Raw genomic sequence first — 21,286 nt, 5'->3', positions numbered from 1 at the left:
TGCCGCTCATCCTGCCGTTGCACATGTGCAGATATTATGGAAATGCGTGCCTCTGCGTGGACGCACCTTCATTCACGTGTACGTGTGTAAAATGAGAATGAGGCTGGAGTGAATGGGATGGCGGTGACGTTGACGGGGAGACTCCCACCCTCCTTGTTCTCGCCTCTCTCGATCCGCCCCCGCCAGCCTTCAGAGCGGAGCGTGAGGTGAATAAAAATGGGCTGCCCTGTCACTGCACAGGTGGGGCGTGTTGGCGGAGAGGTGGGGAGGGGATTCCAGCACATCCATATATGGCAGCGGAAGTGCCCCCCTCCTTCCTGTCTCCTACAGAAGCTGCATCTGTGGAATAGGGGGCGCTGACTATTCCTCTGCTCTCTGATAAGGGCTCATCTGAGAGGGAAATTGGTTGCCTGCACACACACACACACACACGGAGCAGATAGATACTGAATTCTCATCTCCTGAGGCTGCTGAAGCAGTGCAGCTTTTGCACACAGATTGTCACAGTGGCTGAGCAGAGGGAAATAATGTCCATTTCCTGAAACACAATAAAGAGCGGCAGCAGCCTAGCATTACAGGACATAATGCTACTACTATCTTATCCTGCACTGTCATTTAAGGTCTGAGGAGTCCTAATAGTTCCTTAATCTCGCATAAGGAAATATTCTTATGTAAAATTGTGCAGTCCATGTGGAAATCCTGACCAAATTAACACGATGGTTATTAGTAAAATGAAATATCTGTGGAATATTTCTCCAGCAGCTTTGCTAGTTTGTGGTTTGCACAGAATCTGTGTGAATTTCAGCAGCTTCCAGCGTTAAAATGGAGCCTGCTTCTCCAATTGTTAGTTTTCAAGGTTGTCTTAAATTAATCTAAGTTTGTTTTTACTCCTGATAGTCCGGTAGGCCTGGTTCTCTTGGGAACAAAATGGAGACATTTGTTACATTTTCAGCTGACGCTCTGCACTGTTTCAAATAATCCAAAACCTTTCAAAACCTGTTCATCCCCTCGCCTGTGGTGGCGCTGCACCAATAACAACTGACATGAAAACGTACAAAGAAGACATGAGCACAACTTCCCCCTTCATGAAATGCACAAAAACGTCAGATTTTAGTGGTTGTAGGACTTCTTTCTTGTTGTTGGTAAAAGAACAGAACACATTTAACTCGTTTACACTGGACCCTTGTGTTTGTTTTGGTTGCATTTACCCAGAATGCCACTTCCTGCTTTTGGAGTGGTCTCCGGTTTGCTTTCCGTTCACATACACATTCGAACTGCGCCAGAGCAAACAAACTAGAGTTTCCATAGTCCATGTCTTGACAAAAAGCAGCAAATCCTTCTTAGTTGAGACTGATCTATGTCAAAGTTTAAATCCTCTGCCCACACCAGTGCATTGTTCTAACATTGCAGCCGAGATGCTCTTTGACTCCACTGGTATAAAGAAGACTCTGTGCATTTTTGCCCCAAAGTTTAAATCTCTGGATGCAGTGGCGGATGAGTTGCAGTGGATTTTCGTAATCACGGCTGCTTGCTGCTTTCTCATTCAGTGGCACCTTGGCTGCCATGCGATCAAACATTAAAGTATGCGCTGTAGACAGATTAAAGCTCGTTTTGTAGTCGAGGATTATCCTGGAAATCACTTGCTTAGTAGCGAATTAAAGAGGGCAAATTGAATGAATGAAATGGGTTCTTTTTGTGTCTGTATTAGAAATTTAATCCTTGTAGAATTTGGACTCTTATTTGCTACCAGGTAGCTGATTGTTTGACATGGCTGCTGTCAGTTTCCTGCAGGGCTTCCTGCAGGCGTCTGCATCACCAAGATGCTGCTTGAAGAAGAACTGGCAAGTTCTTTGCAGCACAAAGTCCAACCCTGTCTTGTTTTGTCCACATCAGGTTGATGCTTTATGTACAAAATATTCAAATTAGATGCAGAAAAACAAAACTTACGTAGTTAATTTATTTATTTTAATTTTCCTACCATTTGTGGGTTCTAGTGTTCAGAATCTGACATTTTTTGGATAGAAGGATGACTTTGTGTAGTGACAAAAGATGGCTTCTACATGATGGATGCATGTTTGTACACCAGCTGAGGGATGAGAGCACAGTGATGGAGCAGAGGACAGGGGCGTCTCTCTCTCACATTCACAGAAAAGGTCATTTTTATCTTTTTTTGTCACCATAGAAGCAATGGGTGATGGGGGATTCACACAGCGCTGGGTTGTGTTTGGCCTCAGCTCAAAAGTCAAGGTGACCTTTTGCTGCCATCAACTTTTTGTAATTCTTGTGGGTCTTATGTTTTATTTTTAATCTCTTTTAACCTTTTCATCACAAATCATGATCAGCAACAGCTGGGTAACTTTCACCGATCGGTTTACATGCTGCAGATATCATGGCCGCATGAGTCTTCCTGCACTTTCAGTTTTCAGTTCTTTGTTCCTGAAATTAGAAAATGTATTTGTTTTGATCTACGTGTAAGATGAATGTAAAAATCAAATTCATGTTGGTACTAAAGGCCAGAATCTAAAGCAGAAAAGCATCAATTAAACCCCACGGTATATTACGGGCAATAAACAATTACTGTCTTTTTGAGATTGATGCATGTAAAATCAACAGCCACAACACTTGTTAGTAGATGTCAGGTGAACAGAATAACTATCCATCCATCTTCTTCTGCTTATCTGAACACGAGACTAATTATATAAAAATCTGTTTTTCTGTAAGTGAACTGAAGGAGCAGCCAGCTGACAGGAAATGTGCAAACTCTGGTCTCTGAGCTATTTATTATTATTATTATTTGCCTTCTTAATGAAGGATTTTAAATGCTTCAATTCACCTCAGTATTTCATCTTGGTCAAATTTAAATTAAAAAAGTGGAAATCTTACCCTCCAATTTTACTAATTTTAAAAGTCTTCTAAAAGACAAAGTCTTACAGATTTTCTTTTTAGCCGCTTCATGTGGATTTTGACCATATTCTGCTCAGATTAAAGGCGGCAAAGAGATACAAAACAGACAACTTTTACTTTGAACCGCAGAAATATTTCTTCTTCCATTCAGCCACATCTTTTGTCTGGACCTCAGGGGCCCCTAAAACGTTGCTGCACAAATTTATCTGCCTACATCAAATGAAACCACGGCTGTGGAGCTTGACATACCAAGACGGTAATTAATTAAAATCAGACATTCTGGTGAAGAAGACCATTGATAAACTGGGTTTTGTATAGACCAAGCTTTCCTAAAATTGCTTGATGTGATACACATTCTGATATTTAAACCTCGTTTCAAACTAGTTGCATCTAGTAGAGGGGTGAAACAGCAGGGAAATTATTTTCTCAGCTTGGCAGGCGGAAACTGAAAAAACCTTTTTGAGAATAAACTGTTGGGATTTATAAAAAAAAAACCAAAAAGGCAGAATTAAAAACGAGTCTTCAAATGTTGTGTTGGTTCTTCATGGGTTTTATAGTGCTGTAAAGTGTTTTTAAACTCTTTTTTTTTTTTTTTTTTTTTTTTTTTTTTTTTTGCCTCCACCTGGCCCAGCCTCTCCCTCCCACCTCAGTGTGGTTGCCGGCTCTCCACTCGCTGGTTAATCTGTTTGGCAGGGAGCGGCGCAGCAGGTCCTAATGGTGCCACATGGCTGCCTTGGCATTGCAGTAATTTACGCCCCGACATGATACGAGCCTACTGCTCTTTCTGTAGGTTCTGACTCAGCCCACGCATGAGTCTCCTGCCTCCAACCATCACGCGCTCCAACGCACACGCACACTGCCTTTCCCAGAGCCAGCTGGGTCACGATGTTCTCTGTGCTTTTCGGTTTGTTTTTGTCTGAAGTGTTTCGATACGGTTCTGCTCACCTGTGTGGGAAGGAAGTAATGGATGGCTTTGCTGGAGTAGATCCACTGTACACAACTGTACTGGTGTTCTAATGCCTGCAGAGTCAATAACACTTTAAGCATTTCCCTTCCTCTGCCTCCTTTATGTCTCCTCCCTTCATCTATCATTGGCAGATTTATTTCTCACTCCTTTTGCACCTTCTCCACCCAAAATCTGCAACAAATTCCCAATGGATTCTTGGCTTTTACTACAGGGTTTATGCAGGTTTCACCAACTCAAATGTAATACTTTTTAAGATCATCATGTCTGGAATTTAAGACCTCTGTCTCCACAGAAATGTACAAACATTGTCCAGCCCACTTGCTACGTAGCTAGCTGTGTTGCTAGGTTATATTAGCAGCTAGTTAGCAGCAGCCTAAACTGTCTCGAGTCACAGACTGCAATAAAGATGTCTGAGTGCGACTCAAACTTTTGCCTGACAGAAAAGTCCCACGAGAAAAAAGTCCACTTAGAATATGAGATTAAATAGTCCTGCTGAGACAGAATTTAAACTCTGTGATTAACGTACTGAACTTACTTAAAAAAAGAAATTGACATTTTATGGTCTTAATTTTAGATGCATTAATTTGAGACTTTTAAAGATGTTACTTTCTACATATTTTTATTGCTTTGTTTCAGAAGTTTTTTTGTTTTTGTTTTTTTTTTGCACTCTTTTGTACCTCAGTTGGTGAAAGTGGATTGGTGATTCCAGTACAGCCTTGTTCTTTACTCACTTTAAAGAGACGTCGGCTCCTTCCTGCGCTTGTCATATTTTAAATGGCTTCTATAACCTCTGGCTCTGGTCCACATCTTTCATGGGACGTGGTCTTCATGCCGCTCTGATAGATCTGTTAACCTTGAAGCTGAGGGCTTGTTCTGTTTCTCCACATATTACCCCTCCTTCGCGATCGCCAAGGCGCTCGAAATGATCCACCTTTTATAATGACGGATAGTAAGCTCGGCATTGCCACCCATATGATTATTTTATGCCAGGAAATGATTTTGAGTTCTTTAAAACACTGAGGAGGAACAGCTTCAGATGCAGGAAACTGGAGATCTGACATGGTGCCTAAAAGACCAAATAGTCCTTGAAGGTGAAGGACTCTTTCATTGAGAAACTTTATGATTTAGTCAAACTGCTGCTGCAGGCTGAGGTGAATGTTTGGTTTGACTGTTTCCTGTGAGAAGGTGGTGGGCTTCCTGCAGCTTCTTCCCCTCTAAAAAGTATGACTCTAGCTGCTCTTCAAGGTCAAAGGATAAATTTTACATTAATTTTATGTCAGTGTCGCCTTCTTCACTAAGGACACCTTTTTACAAGGTTGTGGGGTAGAACTACAAACCACTTTCAGATGCAAAGTAATAAACACAGAAAATGTTTTGTGCATCAACCTGCAGAGTTCTGTAGACCTAGAATAAGATTTTAAAGCGGATTGAAGGTCCAGAGCTGTTTTGTAAGCAACTGCAACGTGTTTTCAGAACAAACCTGTCCTTTTAATGAAGATTAATATTTAATATAGCTGAGATTGATCATGTGAGGACGCGCGTGAAGTTGTGTGATTTCAACCCCTCCACAAACACCGAGGCAAAGTGATCTCATAAATAAATCTTAACTTTTGTTTTGCCGTTAATGGGTTTAATTGCTTTCCGTTGCCTGACTTGTGAAAACTTGCTAAACAGATGCTGTCAGCTCGTCCTTTAAGTCTAACACGTTAGTCTTTAAAATGTCTGTTTCCTCCTTTAAAAATGCTAAATGTCAATATATTTAATCTTCTATCATCACAAATTGCTCCTCTCAAAGGTTACTTCCATTTTTCCCCTCTTGAGTCGATTAATTATTTGCATGGTGCGGCTCTTCTGGCAGCGGGAGTAATTATTCGCTTCATGGTACATTTTCCAAATGTCCCATCATTAGTGTCATTGCAGCAGTTAAGCTGCTCCTGATTAGGAACATGAGCATTAAAAATGCTGGCCTGTTGTCCCTGAAAGCAGTAGTAAACTGTGTTTTCACAACCTGCTTGAAATCGGGAAACCTCCGCTTCACCTCAGAAAACTGATTCAATTCCGTATATATTCTGTGATTTTGTTCCATGTTCAATTAATTTGGGTCAAAGATGGAGTTCCAACATTTCATTGCTGCACCGAGAAAAGAAAACCAGTGTTTTCAGTTGCAGCATTCGCTTGCTAACATGTGACTGAAACTAATGGCTGAAAAAGCTGTTCTGTAATCCCTCTTATTTCCCGTCCACTCGGTAAAATGTGGTCCTTTATTCAGAGAAATGCTAATCAGCTCTCGTCTCTGCTGCTTAAGGAACAACAACTGACTCATTGTGGATTAAATGTGCACCAAACACGGAAATAAACCTATTAAACCCAGCCCTAAAAAACAAAAAACACATGTGAGCGCCGTCTCATGAGATCTTAATATGGGTGTGTTTGTAGAAATCTTGTCTAGACTCACTAAATTATCAATTTAGTTATCTAAACTAGTATGATAGTTATTCAGTTTTAGTCTGTTTGCTAATGTCAGTTTATTTACGCCTCTTCCAATAAAATTAAGCATAGCAAGGAAAAGCCCTTTTATTGTATAAGAATTGAATATTAATATAGCTGGCATCACTTTTGCTTTCCTTTTGCAAAATAACAAGCTAGTTCATATATTTTGAAGTGGGGTTCTTGGACTGATGTGTAGTCAGTGTCTTGCTGTTCTTAACATTTTCATTGTGGAAATGTTCCTGTTTCAACAAGCAGAAAAATTGTGGTTAAGAAAAGAAATGTATGAGATAGAAAATCCTGGGCCCCGAGTTATTCTATGCCAGTTTCTCCTGTAAAGATAAATTAGTTAAATCATAAAAAAACAAACAAAAAAATTAAAATCCTGCTGTCTGGCTTGAAAGCCTGCAAAAGTGGCATGAATAAAGTGCCATGTATATATGAACTCCTTTTAGGTTTGATAATTGTTCATAATTTCAGAACTGAGTTAAGTTTTTGGTTTGGTTGTGATTTTTAGAGCAACATTTTGGTAAAAGATGAAGACAGGATTTTTAGAAATGCCAACTTCTTTCTTTATTCAGAAACTTTTAATCAGCTTTTACATATTTAGATGGGTTCATGAATGAGGAAAATGTTTATCCATGCACTCAGGTTCATCAAGAAGCTATTCACAGTGTTTACCTCATCTTCATTGTCTGTGTGGGAAATCCTCTGCTGGTGAATTTTATTTTTTTTAGTTCAGCCGAAAGACAAAGGATCCCAAAATCACATTTTTTATTTTCGCAGATCACCCAGAATGTGACGCATAAAGGTGGACGTGTCTGACAGTGAGCACATGATTCACCCATCACTCAACACAAACAAACCCAGCCCGGGTGTTTTTTCTGTGAGCACGCGATGAGCCCTGGGCTGCTCTCCATCTTCTGTTTTCCTGTACGGAGCACCTCTCTCCGCTCGTTCCAGGCGGCGGTACATCAGGGTGACGATCATCGGAGCTGATGCACTTTCACAGAGTCACTTTGGTCTGGAGCCGACGCCCTATGCAACAAGAGCTGGGAACGAGCGGGAGGAACTGGGGTATAAACGGAGCCGTTTATTTGTCCGTCTTTCTCTGTTTTTATGATTGTGACTTCAAAATGAACCGACATTCATCTCATGGACTTGTAGATCACTGGATCTGAGCCTTTGTTTTGAACACGTGTTCAGCTTTACACAAAGGGCACCACAGAAGCTTCGGTTCGTTTCACTTCATGTCCCGCTCTACTTCACCGTTTCAAACTGAACTTCCATTAAGATTCCTGTTTTTCTTTCTTTTTTTTTCTTCTGTACTCCGGTGTCACGCTGTCCTACTTCTTACTTCCTTTTTTGGAGTTGATGGAGTTTGTGCGCCAAGGTGACTGTTGTGCGTCAGCCACCGGGCATTAGCAGGCATCCCGAGCTGCGAGCAGCCATGAACAAATGTCCGTCTGCCTCAGATGTGTCCTTCCCTCCATCTGCTTCGTTATTCTTTCCTGTCCTCCTTTTTGTTCTTTGTCTTCTCGTTAACTTTTTTCAAATCAAAAATATTTTTTCACCTGAAAAGTTGCTGACTTAAGTCCTCATACTTTATATTTGGTTCCCACTTTGAGTATGCACCCTAACATGGCACTTTTAATATTCTTTACCTTTGTGTATAGATGGCACTTAAATCTTATCTAGTTTGAACTGTAATGATTGTTCAAAACTTTACTAGACACTCTAAACTTTCTATAGCTGGGTCTTAGCTCCTCTGATAATGGCTGATTCCATTTGTTTTGCTTTGCTGTGAACCAGAGCTGCATCTGTAGAAGAACTTGAGGCTCACAGTGAAGTCTGACAGGGAGAGAAATGTCTTCTCAAATTGCTTGGCTTTGTTGGAAAGGCTGCAGAGGTTTAAGGGCGTCTCGGAAGCAGAGAGAAGCCAGAGATGGATGAACAGTAAGACTCATTAGACTTTTCTTTTTGACGGATTCTTCAGTTTTTAACGAGCCTTCAGGCCTCTGTGCTTGACGTTTGTGCTTTCTGACAGACGGCTCTGGAAGTGAGAGGCAGAAAGATGAAGTCCTGAGGTTTGTGTGTCTTGAAATGCATGAGGACAACTTGTTCACGGTTTTCAAGCTGCAACCCAGAATTTTCTTAGCTTTTCTTATTTGCCACTGGATGCTTTTGTATCTAGTCGTTCACATCAGTTCTTGATTCTTGAGTCCTCTGTTTTTCTTCATGTGTTGTTCCCAAGCAACCAGAAATCCTTTTAACCTTTCAGAACCATCTTGATCAGCAGTTCTCTGGGCTCTCTGAGGCAGTGTTGTCCAAAGCCAGTCCTCAAGGGCCCCCATCCTGCATGTTTCAGGTGTTGCCCTGACTCGGTGCATCTTAATCAAGTCAATGGCTCATTACCAGGCCTCTGCACAGTGTGATGACACATTGAAGAGGTAATTCAGCCATTTAAATGAGCTGTGTTACACTGACGGCAAATCTAAATCCTGCTGAACACCAGCCCTTGAGGACGGGCGTTAAAAAAACTAAAAGGTGACGCATCTCTCTTGGTATTTCTTTAAACAGAGTGGCAGGAAGGAACATAACAGATTATTTGTTGAGCATTGTATTCTGTTATGCTCTTCTCGGACAGAAGATGATATGAAAAAGAAGCTAGAAATCCAAAAGAACTTTGGAAAACCTCCTGAAAGTTCGGCTCACTCAATATCAATAAAAAGTCTGGCTGTGTGGGAGAAATGTGCAATGAAATCTTAGAATTGGTTTAAAACTTTTTAGCAGAACTGCAACTATTCGTGAGCGGTAATGACCTTTGGTGAAAGTCACGTCTGTCATTTTGGTGAAATTATCCTTTTTCAAAAATAGCCTCTTGACCGCAGGTTTGTGCCAGAGTGAGGAGAAGCCGCAGCAGGTCCAGATCTGCTGCTGAGCTCCGAGTCTGCAGCCAAAATCAGGTTTTATTTAAAATGGATACAGCAGGGGAGGTGTGAGGGACTGATCCACACACACACACACACACACATACTAATATTCACACACAGACACAAAAATCCCTCAGTCACTCGTGCTCTCGTTCCGTCCTTTATTCAGTCCCGCTGGATTTGGGCTTCTTGAAACGAGTCCTTCCTGCGCTGCTCTTCCTGCCGGTTGGCTCAGCTGATTTGTAGACGGCTGTGTGTTCGTGCCCCAGAAAAACAGGCGGAGTGCTGCTGGGTCACTGTAGCTCATGTCAGATTTGTGTCGTCTCCGTCCCAGGCTAACCAGATCTTTTTGTTTGTCTCCGCTCCTCTTTGCAGAACATCATGGAGCAGTTCAACCCGTGCCTACGCAACTTCATAGCCATGGCGAAGAGCTACGAGAAGGCGCTCACCAGTGAGTACACCAGCCCTCCTCTGTTTACTTTGTGTGGCGGCGTCTCTTTCGTTCATTGGCTGTCCAGGCGGAGGGCCAGCTGACCCAACGCCTGGTGCTGATTTAGATCCTCCTGACTCATCTGGAGTTGGGGTAAAGTCACGATGATACAGATGTTGTGCAATGTAATGTTTTGCAGTCTGAATCCAGACTTAAACTGTTGAAGATTTCTTGTTGGTTAGAGATGGATTGATATTCTCCGTCTGATGAATCTCACGGGTTTCCAGACCGTTTCTCATCTCGTCTCCCTTCTCGCTGTCCCGTGACTTCATCTCCTAAATGTCTGCTTTTTCTATGCATCCTCCATCATCGCTTCTAGTTGCTTTTGCACATGTGTTTGCATGGTCATGTGTGTTTGTGTGTGAGAGAAAATGCTGCAAACAGCAATGGCTCAAGGTGAAAGACGAAGCAACCGAAACGTCTTGTGGGAGCTAAGTGGAGCATAAGCCAATGGGAAATGGAGCGGGGGGTGTTGCTAACGTAACGGTACCCCCCCCTCCCATGGGGCCAAGGAAATGGGAGCAGGTTGAGAGCAAATCCAGGACGAGACTGAGTAAAATAAAAACCAGGAGAAGAAAAATATTGGATATTTCCATACAAAATGACCAAAACTGAAGGGTATTCTGCTGCTTTTTATTGTTTTTAATGATATTTGAGTGGAGTTGCAGTACTGGGAGAGAATTTGATGGTTTTAGAGAACACTTGACTCTTGTCTGCAGCAGGAGAAAGAGACATGGCATGTTGAGTGTACGGTGCGGAGCAGGGCTCTCCTTTGTGTTTAGAGGAGATGCAGGGAAGACTCAGCTGCCTACAGGAACAATAAAGGAGGCTTCATTCCTGTCTGATAGATAAAACTAAAAATAACCCTGAAACTCCCTGAGTGGGGATTGCACTTCATCAATGCCAGGCAGCAACGCAGGGCTAGAGTTTAGACTCAGGCGCAGCAGAATAGGGATGGGTACCCGGCAATTATTTTATTGTCACTGGACAAAAAAAATGCCAGTCTGCTTTTATTTGCTGGTTCTTAAAGTAGAATCAGGGTGGCAGCCTTTATCCCAAAGGAGGGTTTAAACCAGCATGATTCACGAGGGGGTGGCTGAGTGACTGTTTTGTTTTTGAAGCCTTAAAACGTTTAAGATAACTGAGGACAGTGAGCATGTCCCCATTTGCTGAGCTCCACGTATGAAGATGTACAGCTGCATGGACGGATGCCTGACGGGGCGTCTTTAAACTGCTTTTGTCTTGCTAAAAATGTATCCCTTGTAGCCAAACACTGCTTTCTGTCGAGGCCCAAATCTTATGTACACAAGATGAGCTCCAACCTTAAGCACAGGCCACAGCAGGTGATGCCATTAATTTCATCGTTGGCATCAGGAGTGCCCGCTTTTTCCAAATGACAAGGTCCCTGGTGGCTAAAGGGGAATTAATAAAAGTTAGTCTGCCTTAAGAAGATATTCTGTAATGTCACGAGTTCATTAGGAACCTACTTTTTATGGATTACCAAGTTTAAAATGCTGTGCCGTCAATAAAATAAATAAATAAATAAAAATCTTCTCTTTCTCTTACATGAACAAACACATTTAGATAGTGTATCAACCATCTTGACCTCCATCCTGTATTTCTTTTACACTAACACCCTTTGCATTGTCAGCCCCCATCTAATCCTCTGACTAAACTGACCCTCCTTATTGCTTTGGGTCTTTTTTTTCCCACTTCACAATTGACTGATGGGTAAAGCCTCTCATCCAGTTAAATCTGTTTCGCCTGGGCCCCTTTTCTCCCCCAGCTGAGGTATCAATTTGATTAACCTCTCTGCGTCCTCACCGGTGTACAACCAAGGTTTGAATCAGAGATGGAGAAAGGAAGGGTTGGACCCGTGCAGGCAGTTGCAGCCAAAGTCGTGTCGATCTTAGAAATCCAAGGCAGAAACCGTCTTTATTTCTAGAACAATGACTCGCATAGCGGTGGACCTCATGCTGTGTCGCTCTGGACTGGGCTCAGAATAGATTCCTATTGTTTTCCATGTGAATGCTTTGTCATTTTCCTCTCCTCTATGGGATTCGGAGAGTGGTCTGTGACAGCTTAGAGCACAAACACTCATCTGGCTGACGGCTCTGTAATGAACCCGGCTCTCTTCCACATCCGACCCGTGTCTGCCGTCAGTCCTTGTGTGGCGAGCCCCCGACCCGCTTCTTGTCTTTGCCACCAGCTTGTCCCCTTCAAGGTCTGGCTCACTGCTCTGCCTCAGCTGGCGAACCTTGCAGGTGATATGATGCAACCCAGGAAACCACGGCTGATTGACAGGATCTCAGCTGAAGAATGCTTTCAAGACTTTGATGTAGAGATTTTTGACAGGAGGTGTAAAGAATGTAATTAGAGTGGTAGGGGTGCTGGTGGGGCATTTTAAAGTCCAATTTATGAATTCTCCACCTAATAATGTAGTTTGTTTTCAGTAAAGATCCACTAAATAGCTTAGATCTAGCAAAATTTTAAACAAACTACAATATCTAGTTTTACCTTTTTAATTTAACTTGGCCTAAATTTTGGATTTCTGCATTGTTGTTTTAATAATCTCCACATATCAAATCCACACACTGCTTTAAAAAAAAATCTTTCGTAGTGTGTAAGTATTACGAATAACATTTTGATCAACTTGTAGTTTGGATAGAAAGTGAGTTTGGAGTCGAAGCCTTGAGAAAAAAAATCTCTGCAGCTTTCTGCTTCCTGCAGTTGCTTCATAGAGCTTTTTCCTTTCCTGCCTGGTCACCATTTCCGCCTATCGCTCTTTTCCCATGCCTGAGCTCGCCTCTCTGTGGGAGCGGAGGGCTGCAGGGAACGGTTGCAAAGCTGAAGAAGACGGTTCAACTCGGCACCCTTGATCTGATGCCCAATGCTTCCATGTTTCCAGGTGTCACATTCGCTGCAAAGGGCTACTTCGACGCTCTGGTGCGGATGGGCGAGATGGCCAGCGAAAGTCAAGGCTCTAAGGATCTTGGTGAGTCCTGGTAGTGGCAGTGGTTCCCCTGGTGAAGTGAATGGGGGTGGGGCTTGGACAGGCAGATGGGATGGCGGCTTGTACTGGTGGAGCAGAAGCAGCTGATGACCAACCACCCACTGCATACACATGCAAACTTTCCACAGTCATGACAAAAAAGAGAGGGTTTCACGGTCAAGTTGAAACATTTCCCGTCTTGTTAAATTCACGACACTTGCACATGTCCAAATATCAACATTAGTGAAACCATCTGATATGAGCAGCAATCTCTCGTTAGCTGCGTTTCCATTCACAATATAACTGTGCAAATTGGAACTGCGGAAAAAAATTAATGGAAACGTGTCAGTTTCAATAAAAAGTACAAAATTAGTTTATTTCGCAAAACTACAATGGAATCACTTTATTTTTTTTTTGCATCAAGAGTCATGTAATCAAACAGTAGATAGCTACTACTGGCAAAAATGACAAAGAAAATGACAGGAAGTGGTGGGAGGATGACGGTGTGGCAAGTTTTATTCTATGAGCAATCTTCATTTGTATTATTTAAAGGAAACACTGCAGCTGTTTTTTTTTATTTTTTTTATTTTTATTTTTTTACATTTATCAACAAAGTTTTGCGCAAATTTGTAATGGAAACGCAGCTACAGTCACTCCGCCCTCACATAGTGTGTCGTCTGGTTTCGGCTGGATCAGGTCTGGTTCTGCTTGCTCAGTACGGATGTTGCTTTGGTGTTGATGGGGGCTGTGGCCACAAGTTGCAGATTGTTGGGAACATCTTTTTAGGCGTAGATACCACAAAATGGCAGGAACTGCGGGAATCCTTCGGAGTTGATGCAAGCTCTTATTTTTTTATTTCACAGTTTGAGTCTGACATAATAGCCACAGAGAAGTGAAGGCTAAGAGGAGAATAAAATGAATATCTGAGATGTGTGAGAGGTTATAGCAGCTGGATTTAATATTTAAAGGGGGAGCTGTTTTCATGCTTTGGAGCTCTTTCTTTGAAGCGTCATTTCATTTTAATACGCCACCTATTTTAGTGTGGATGCTCAGTGGTGCTTTTATACCCAATATAACAGTATTAAAAGCTTTTCTCCCCCCCACCCCTCAAATCTGATTCAACTTTATTATTCACAGTGATCTTCTTTTTATCACTGTAGTGTATTTGAGCCAAACACCTACGGCCTCAGTTGATGGCAGCCTACTTAATACATAGTGAAAAGGGAAGATTTTTGTCTTTAAACATTTACCTTTTTACTAAGTTTGTGATGTAACCTTTAGATTCGTGCCGTTTTTATTACGTTTACAGAAAAATAGCTTTTTGTGGTTCTTCAACACGGTGACTATTCTGAATACTTGCATGTTGTTTTGGGTCCAAACTCCCCATCACTCATCCATGTTGTCCCCATTTCCATCAGCTTTGTTGCTTTGCTTCCATGTTTCCTGCATTGCATGAGTGTGTGTTCGTGTAGAGGGGTTGCTTGATGTGGCCTTCTTGACTCCTTTTCTGTTCTTCTGGCAGCTTAAACATGACTCAGCCGCTCCATTAAACTCTGCAGAACCTCCCTCCCCCTTCAGTGAAAAGACGGAGCAGAATGGGTTGATGCTGTCCTCATGCATGCTGAAGGGACGGATGCTTTGGCTTGTTCTGTTAACTCTGCACAGTGTTTTTTTTTTTTTTTTTTTTTTTTTTTAAGTATTCAGGACGGGCGTGACTCTTGATTGGATGCAAATGAAAGTGCTCATTTCTAATCTACACATAATCGGTCCCATAGATCACTTGCGTCTTTTATTAGAATATAAAATAGATCGTTAATCAACGCATTATTACCTAGGGAACATCTGACAGTCTAGAATCATAAGAGAATACAAACGCATGCAGCCAAACATCAGGGGATTTATTGGTAGGTAGGGAGAACTGATTAAATATAATTCCCAGCTCTTTTTTTCCTCCTGATTTGTTCAGTTCAGTGACTCAAAGTAATCAGCATCCCTCAGTCTTTTCCATCACAAAGAGACACTGTGCTGGTGGCTTCATAAACTCCAGGATTTCTCTCTGCATTGCTGTAGAAGAGGTCAGGAAACATTGAACGCTTTGTTCTTGGATTATGTGAAAACGTTCTCAAGCCTATTAATTAGCAGATAACAAGGATTGTGGATTTGTGTGTGTGTGTGTGTCAAAACGTGGGTGTGAGCTGAAGTTTGGTTGTTGGGATCAGAGCTACGGCCACTGAATGCGTTGCGGAAGGGATAATCACCTTTTTTCCAGAGCTTTGTATTTGATGTGGACTGAATGCAGATGATTCAGAGTCGACCGGTTTTTAGCATTTTAATTAATGTAATTGGAGCCGTCATGGCTTATTGCACAGGAATGACTGGACTGTAAACTGCTTGAATCTTTCCAGAAATATTCTGCCACTTCATCATGAAACAATGAAATTAGTCAGAGTTTTGTAATGAACAACAGCTAATGGCATTCGCACGTGGACGGAGGACGGGGAGCTCCATGTGACTGGATGACATTAGGAGAGGAGGTGTTGGGTTTTGTCAAATTAAATCTGAATAAAAAGCGTCGTCCCGGGTGAAATGGATGAACTGTGGTTTATAGAGCTGTGCAGACCAGATTGTTCTTTTAGATCTGTAACCATTGGGGTTCAACAAAACATCTTTCAGTCTTTCTATCATGAATTCTCATTCTTTATATTGGAGGGAGGACCCACTTACTCATTAACAGATAGTGCTATTCTTTAAAAAAGCTAAATGTCTATAGTCTCTGCCAAAGTCTAGCTTCTTGTAGTGATCAGATTATCTCTGTAGGTCATACAGTTCATGTTTGAAAAGTTTTTTCTACTACTTTTGTTCCTCCTTTGACTTGTGATGCGACAAATAAAAAAGAGTCTTTAATTCTTCAATATCAACCTCCACACTAAAGAGGGTTGTTCTTAGCATGACCTGATTAGGCTTATGGAGACGTATTCACAGGAAAAGGATCATATTTTGCGCTTAAGACCGGGTGGTCACCAGTTGAAACTGATCATTCAGTTCAGTCACCAGCTGATTTCTGAACATCTATAGTAATTTTCTATAAGCAGTTTAAATAATAAAGTATAGTATTTATGGATTAAAATGGTTTTTGTAGGTGTGTTGGATTAAATTACAAATTTAATCTTCAACCTTGTGATTGTAAAACACGTTAATTTACAGTGAGTCCAACTAAATTAATGTAAAAGAAAAAAATCTATCTGCTTCATTTAGATGGTGAGAAACAAATTGTAGGTAAGGTGAAGCCAAATTTCTCAAAAATGTTAACCGGTTGAGAAAACAGAAAAGCTGAATAATGAAGTAAAGTAGTCTCACTTTTATCCAAGTTTACCATTAAACAGTTCGCATGCTACACTAAAATAAAGAAGAGAAATTAATTTGTTCACTTTTCGATTCAAGGTGAAGAAACTCGTACGTCCTTAGTGGGGGATGCTAGTTTATCAGGAGTGGAGTTGTTCTTTACTTTAGTGAACTGATGCCTCACTGGCACAGGAAGAGGATGTGATGCTTCTGTTTCAGATCGACTCTGCACTAGTTTGACCAACTGCTCTGCTTTCACCAGACACTATGCAGAGAAAGGAGCTATTCCGCTGCTGAAGAGTGGAGTGTTATCCCACTCATTCGCTCCTCTTTCACTACTGCACTCTGTGTCTGCAAACACCCCCGCATTGATGTGGGAGCTCACGCAGCCCTGGGAGAACATGCCGACTCTGCACACGTTTCCAAAAATAGATTCCATAAAACGCCTCGACCGGAGCCGCTCCGATGGACGAGAGACGGAATACGACGCTCGATCTGCAGCCCAAAAATGGTGCGTCGGTGATGTCATCGTGACAGAAAAGGACAATGTCTGTCTTCCGTGCGCTATATATGGGCATGGTGATGAGGAAAACTAGGAAGCTCTTGCAATTCCGGTTCCCCTTGTTGACCAAATATGGGCTCCGCTATTCAAATGCAGCTTAGGGGAGTGATGAAACTTTAATCAGGTCTTTTCTTTGTAAAGGAATGCATAAAAGCTTAACTGGTTTTTAGAAAATGTTGTGTGGTGGCAATTCAAACCTGGCTTTTATTCAGTTGTCATGTCCAATGCTCTTTTAGGCAGGATGATTTATTTATATAGCCATTCTTTTATTTTCACTTTAAACACTTAAAAGAAAAGCAGATCTTTGTCAAGATGGGTAGTATTTATGAAAGGTTTGTTTGTGAATGTACAGAAATTGTAGTCAATGAAAAAAAACTTAAAAATCAAGTAAAAAAATCATCTAACAAAGACCTTTTATCCATTGTCCTAAATGTAAATTGAGTTGTAATCATACAAAATCTGGAGAAAAACAACTCTATGCTCAAACATTTTGGAAAATAAGTGAGAGTTTAAATATTAGTTATTCTACATATTTAAGGAAATCCTGCTCTTTTTTTACCCCCCATTTCTCAGGGGAAAGCGCAGCCCCTGATTAGAGCCCATTAAATCAATTAAAAGTTATTCCGTATTAGAAGAGTAGAGGTTCATCACGTTTATTAATTAATTCACTGCATCCTAACTTAAAGGGGCATGTCAGCCAAAGGCATTATTACAGCCCATATTAATCTGAAATGCAGCACATAGTGTCCCTTTCTGTGCTGTTGGATAAGGAATATTTTACTCCGTCGACATCGTTTCATCGTCTTCTCCGATCTGAGTTTGAGAGAGAGGAGAGGTTGTTTAATCACCGCATGCTGCGGTGCGTGGTGTGAGCAACAGAAATATGAGCACTTGCTCTTTGAAGCAAAGGTAAACACAACCGGAGATGAAAGGAATAATGTGAAGCTTCATGCATGCGGGAAAGAAAACATGAAATTATGTTGGGTTGAGTCACCCAGCTGTTCTGAGGGAGATTCTTTACATTATCTGCTGCTGTCGTCCTTTCATCGTCTCGCCTGACATCTCATTTGGAGCAATACGAGGGAGAACCGGTGACCTCAACCCGACCCTAATTTTTCTGAGCTGAATTTCCCCAGAGCTCGGAGGCCAAACTGAATTCTGTCGGCGTTTACTGCGTGTATGGGAGGAACTTCAACAAGAACACACTCTGAAAGGCATTTTTTTATTTTTATTTTACATATGTCTGCCTCTTTCAATATTCAGGCACCTTTTCATGAAGTTTTACAGCATACAAATTTAGGTCTGATAGCACTGACCAATCGCGAGTTAGCAGGTTTGATCCAAGGATGGACAGACTTTTCTTTTTTCCTTTTCTTCATGGAAGTCTCCTATGTATTTAAATTTGTCTCGACAGATTGGTGTTTAATAACTAAAACCCTAGTGGCCCCTGAGTGATGGAGACAGAAGTATCTTTTGTCTGTCTGCATGTCATCGGAGCAGCTCCACACCACTAATTTAGCTTTCCCTGTCGGTCTTTGGGCCATTAGAAAGTCCTTGTCCTTGAGTCACCTCAGGTGGTTACATGGGACTTGGAGGAACAGAAAGAGCAATGAGACACATAATGAGAGGATGGACACTGGAGATGGAGGAAGGCGAGACGGAAAGCGATATGTTCCCAGCTCATTAGCAGCTGTCAGACGGTCTCCGCTGAAATCAAAAGCTGAAAGCCAACAAAGCTCACAGACTCTGATCCGCCTCACCCGTCATCCATCCCTTCATCTCACCTCACCTGTTCTCGCCGTTTCATTCCTCCGTGTTTAAACCCCGCCGTCCGGTCAGCTACGAGCTTTGCGACTTTATTGCCAGGTCGGAAATGGCCGGCGCCAGTGAGGGACTTTGCGTGTTTGATTTAGCAAGTAATGGTAATGGGCTGGTAATGTGGCTTCAATAATGAGCCGGACTGAAAGGACCTTGAGGTGTCGCATTGTTCTTGAACCAAACTGTAAGTTAATGATGCTGATAATGATGTGAAGTGCACGAACTCCAGACGAAGGCTGTGCAAAAATAAATTAGCGGACATGCACTAAGTGGGTAAATATGTGCAGAAAACCTCCTTTGAATCAGTTTTTAGGGTTTTCTTAAGTCACAGCTGCAGATCTTGGTCTGTCATGAAGTTAGTTCTGAGATGAAGACAGGAGATCTATCACGACTGGGATTCTGTCCACTTTACAGCTCAGAACTAACTCCACAGAGACGAATAATGACAGGGACAGACCAACTGATGGATCACTGCTTAAAAAATCTTTACTTACCGATTTTTCCCACTGTGGTGCACAATTAGTAGTGAGACAAGATGAGTTGGGTGCCAGGAATTGCATTGACCATGTGTCAAAATGTGAAAAGCTATCAGGTTTTATATATCGGTCACTCTCCACATGCTGACCCCGGTGCCCGGCTCCCAGCGTGTGTCCTGTGCCTCAGATAATCACTCTTCATTCATCACCGCATCAGCCAGCATGTAATGTCTTCACCACGTCAGTCTAATTGATCTGCTGTGGCCTGATTCCTTCATAAAGTCTTTTTCTTTTTATTAGTTTGAGACATAAAGTTGTCAAACACATAGCCATGTATAACATGACACACTCCATTTCAGTCAATAGTCATTTAAAAGAAGCATGATGGCGCTGTTGCTTACTCACTGAGAGCCTCACAGCTTCATGCTGCGTTCCAGTTGTACTCAGAACTGGGAAATTTTGATTTCAACTAGAACGCCTTCTGAATTCAGATTTCCCAATGGGAAACTGGGAGCAACTCCAACTACCCCCAGTTACAACTTGAAAGGTAGACTGTGATTCGTTATGGTCGCTCCTTGCTTAAATAGTGGTAAGTTATGGTGGAAACATTTTTATTTTACAATACACACCTAATGGTGTGTATAAAATCCATGTTGCATTTAGGGGTTGGCATTTATTGTATCGTTTATTGTGATAAATGAAGAATTCTGACTTGTTGTTGTCTCAATAAATTCCACTGAATGATGTTGAAAATCTCCCAAAACTCAGTATTGTCGGGATTGTAATTTTTACTATTTTCGCCAATGTTTGTTGCATGAACAGAAATGACTAAATGCAGTTAGTGTGTGCATTTAATGACACAAATCACACTTCGTTATGTGATTTAATAAATAATGATGTTTTCCAACATCATTATTTGTGATGGTGGGCCAGTCATAGGTATATAAAAAAAGAAGTACTAGATAGTTCTTATCGTCATCCCAAAATATTAATAAGAAGTAAAACTTAAAGTCGCCCACCACTAATTGCATGTAGCACCTGGAACTGTAAACTGAACCAAACTGAAAGTGATGCTTTCTTTTGGAAAATAAAGCTTTAGCAATATATTTAAGAGTTGCTGCGAACAATGTTTACGGGTGTCGCCATTTTGACATTCCGACTTCTTAACTAGAACGCTGTTACCTCAGCCTGATGTCAGACCCAGTCCACTTCCCACTTCCCAGGTAACTGGATCGCAGCATCAGATTTGCAAGACTTTGATAAAGCAGCGGTTCAAAGACCTCACAGTCAGTCAGGTGCTTCACGTTTGAACACTAATTCTGCATTGTGAGTTTTGTCTGAGGAGAATCGGGCCCATTCCCTGGAGGGTGTTTTGGTTTAGCAAAATGAAAGGCCCAGATGAGCACAACGGTAATGGTGTCAATCATGCGGCTTTGAGGGCAAATCTTCCTGCAGCACCTTGTACTCCCCTCACTGCAGCTTTCTGGGGATTAGAGCTGCTTGTTTGCTCTCAGGCTCCTATAATACAGTCCCTGTAGGGACGCACGCTGCATAAAACACCCTACCCTCCTTCACACGGCCATTAACTGCTCCCCCTCTCCGGCTCTCTGCTGAGCATGGCAAATAGATGGGGCAATAAACCCAGATGTTGGCGCTGTCCTTGGGTGAGGCCTGATGAATAATGGGCTTGTTTCCTGCCTGCAGTTTGATCTGTGCAAACGGACACAACCGAAGAACACCAGCTGGATGGAGTTTGGTGGATAAGGTTCAAGATTTCTCCTGTAAAAGCACATAAGAGAGGCCTAAATCCTCAACGTGCAAATAGTAGAGACTTCAGGTTTAATTCTTAAGATTTGAAAGTTTAGTTTTGTAAAAGGACTTGTTTTATTATATGTGGCAATAAATAATATAGATGGAAAATTATTTCCAATCAAAATACCAGCATAAAATTGAAAACTAGCCAAAATGTTTTTAGTTGGGTCTTGTGAACAATTTGCAAACAAAAGCGGTCTTTGTGTGTCCTGTAACTGATCCACCTGTGCACTCTGGGAGTGGACAACAATGTGCTTTACGTCCCCTTTAAGCCTCAGATGTTGAGATCTGCTCTGATTAACGATAAGCAGCTTACTTCTGGTGAATAGAAGTCCCATATTTCACAACGCAAGGTGGGGAGATTTTTGGATTAGGTAGAGGCAACAAAACAAGAACATCCAGAATTTGAAGATCTTCCAGAGGATGAAAGCTTGCAGGACAAAGTCAAAATGTCCCAACATGCATCGGTTTTATGAGACCAGTGTTTTTATTCTAACTTAGTT

At 41.8% G+C, this 21,286-nt stretch overlaps 1 protein-coding gene across 6 annotated transcripts in view; it reads left to right on the top strand.

The window, feature by feature from the left end:
* Positions 1–21,286, top strand: part of LOC106915326 (BAR/IMD domain-containing adapter protein 2-like) — a 58,540-nt gene that overhangs the window by 6,907 nt on the left and 30,347 nt on the right. For 4 of the 6 annotated variants that reach the window (XM_014982843.2, XM_088000902.1, XM_088000901.1 and 1 more), the window contains exons 2-3: positions 9,667–9,742; positions 12,690–12,776. In XM_014982843.2, the coding sequence (XP_014838329.2) occupies positions 9,667–9,742; positions 12,690–12,776 (163 nt within the window). Of the gene's footprint in view, positions 1–7,144; positions 7,436–9,666; positions 9,743–12,689; positions 12,777–21,286 lie in introns of all 6 variants that reach the window. The other 2 variants (XM_088000903.1, XM_088000905.1) reach the window with 2 other exon arrangements.

This window comes from Poecilia mexicana, unplaced genomic scaffold, assembly GCF_051168715.1.
Source record: "Poecilia mexicana isolate PSO_F unplaced genomic scaffold, ASM5116871v1 scaffold_19, whole genome shotgun sequence".
In the NCBI taxonomy this organism is placed as follows: domain Eukaryota; kingdom Metazoa; phylum Chordata; class Actinopteri; order Cyprinodontiformes; family Poeciliidae; genus Poecilia; species Poecilia mexicana.
Note: the sequence above shows the minus strand (reverse complement) of the source record. Positions and strands in the feature narration are given on the sequence as shown.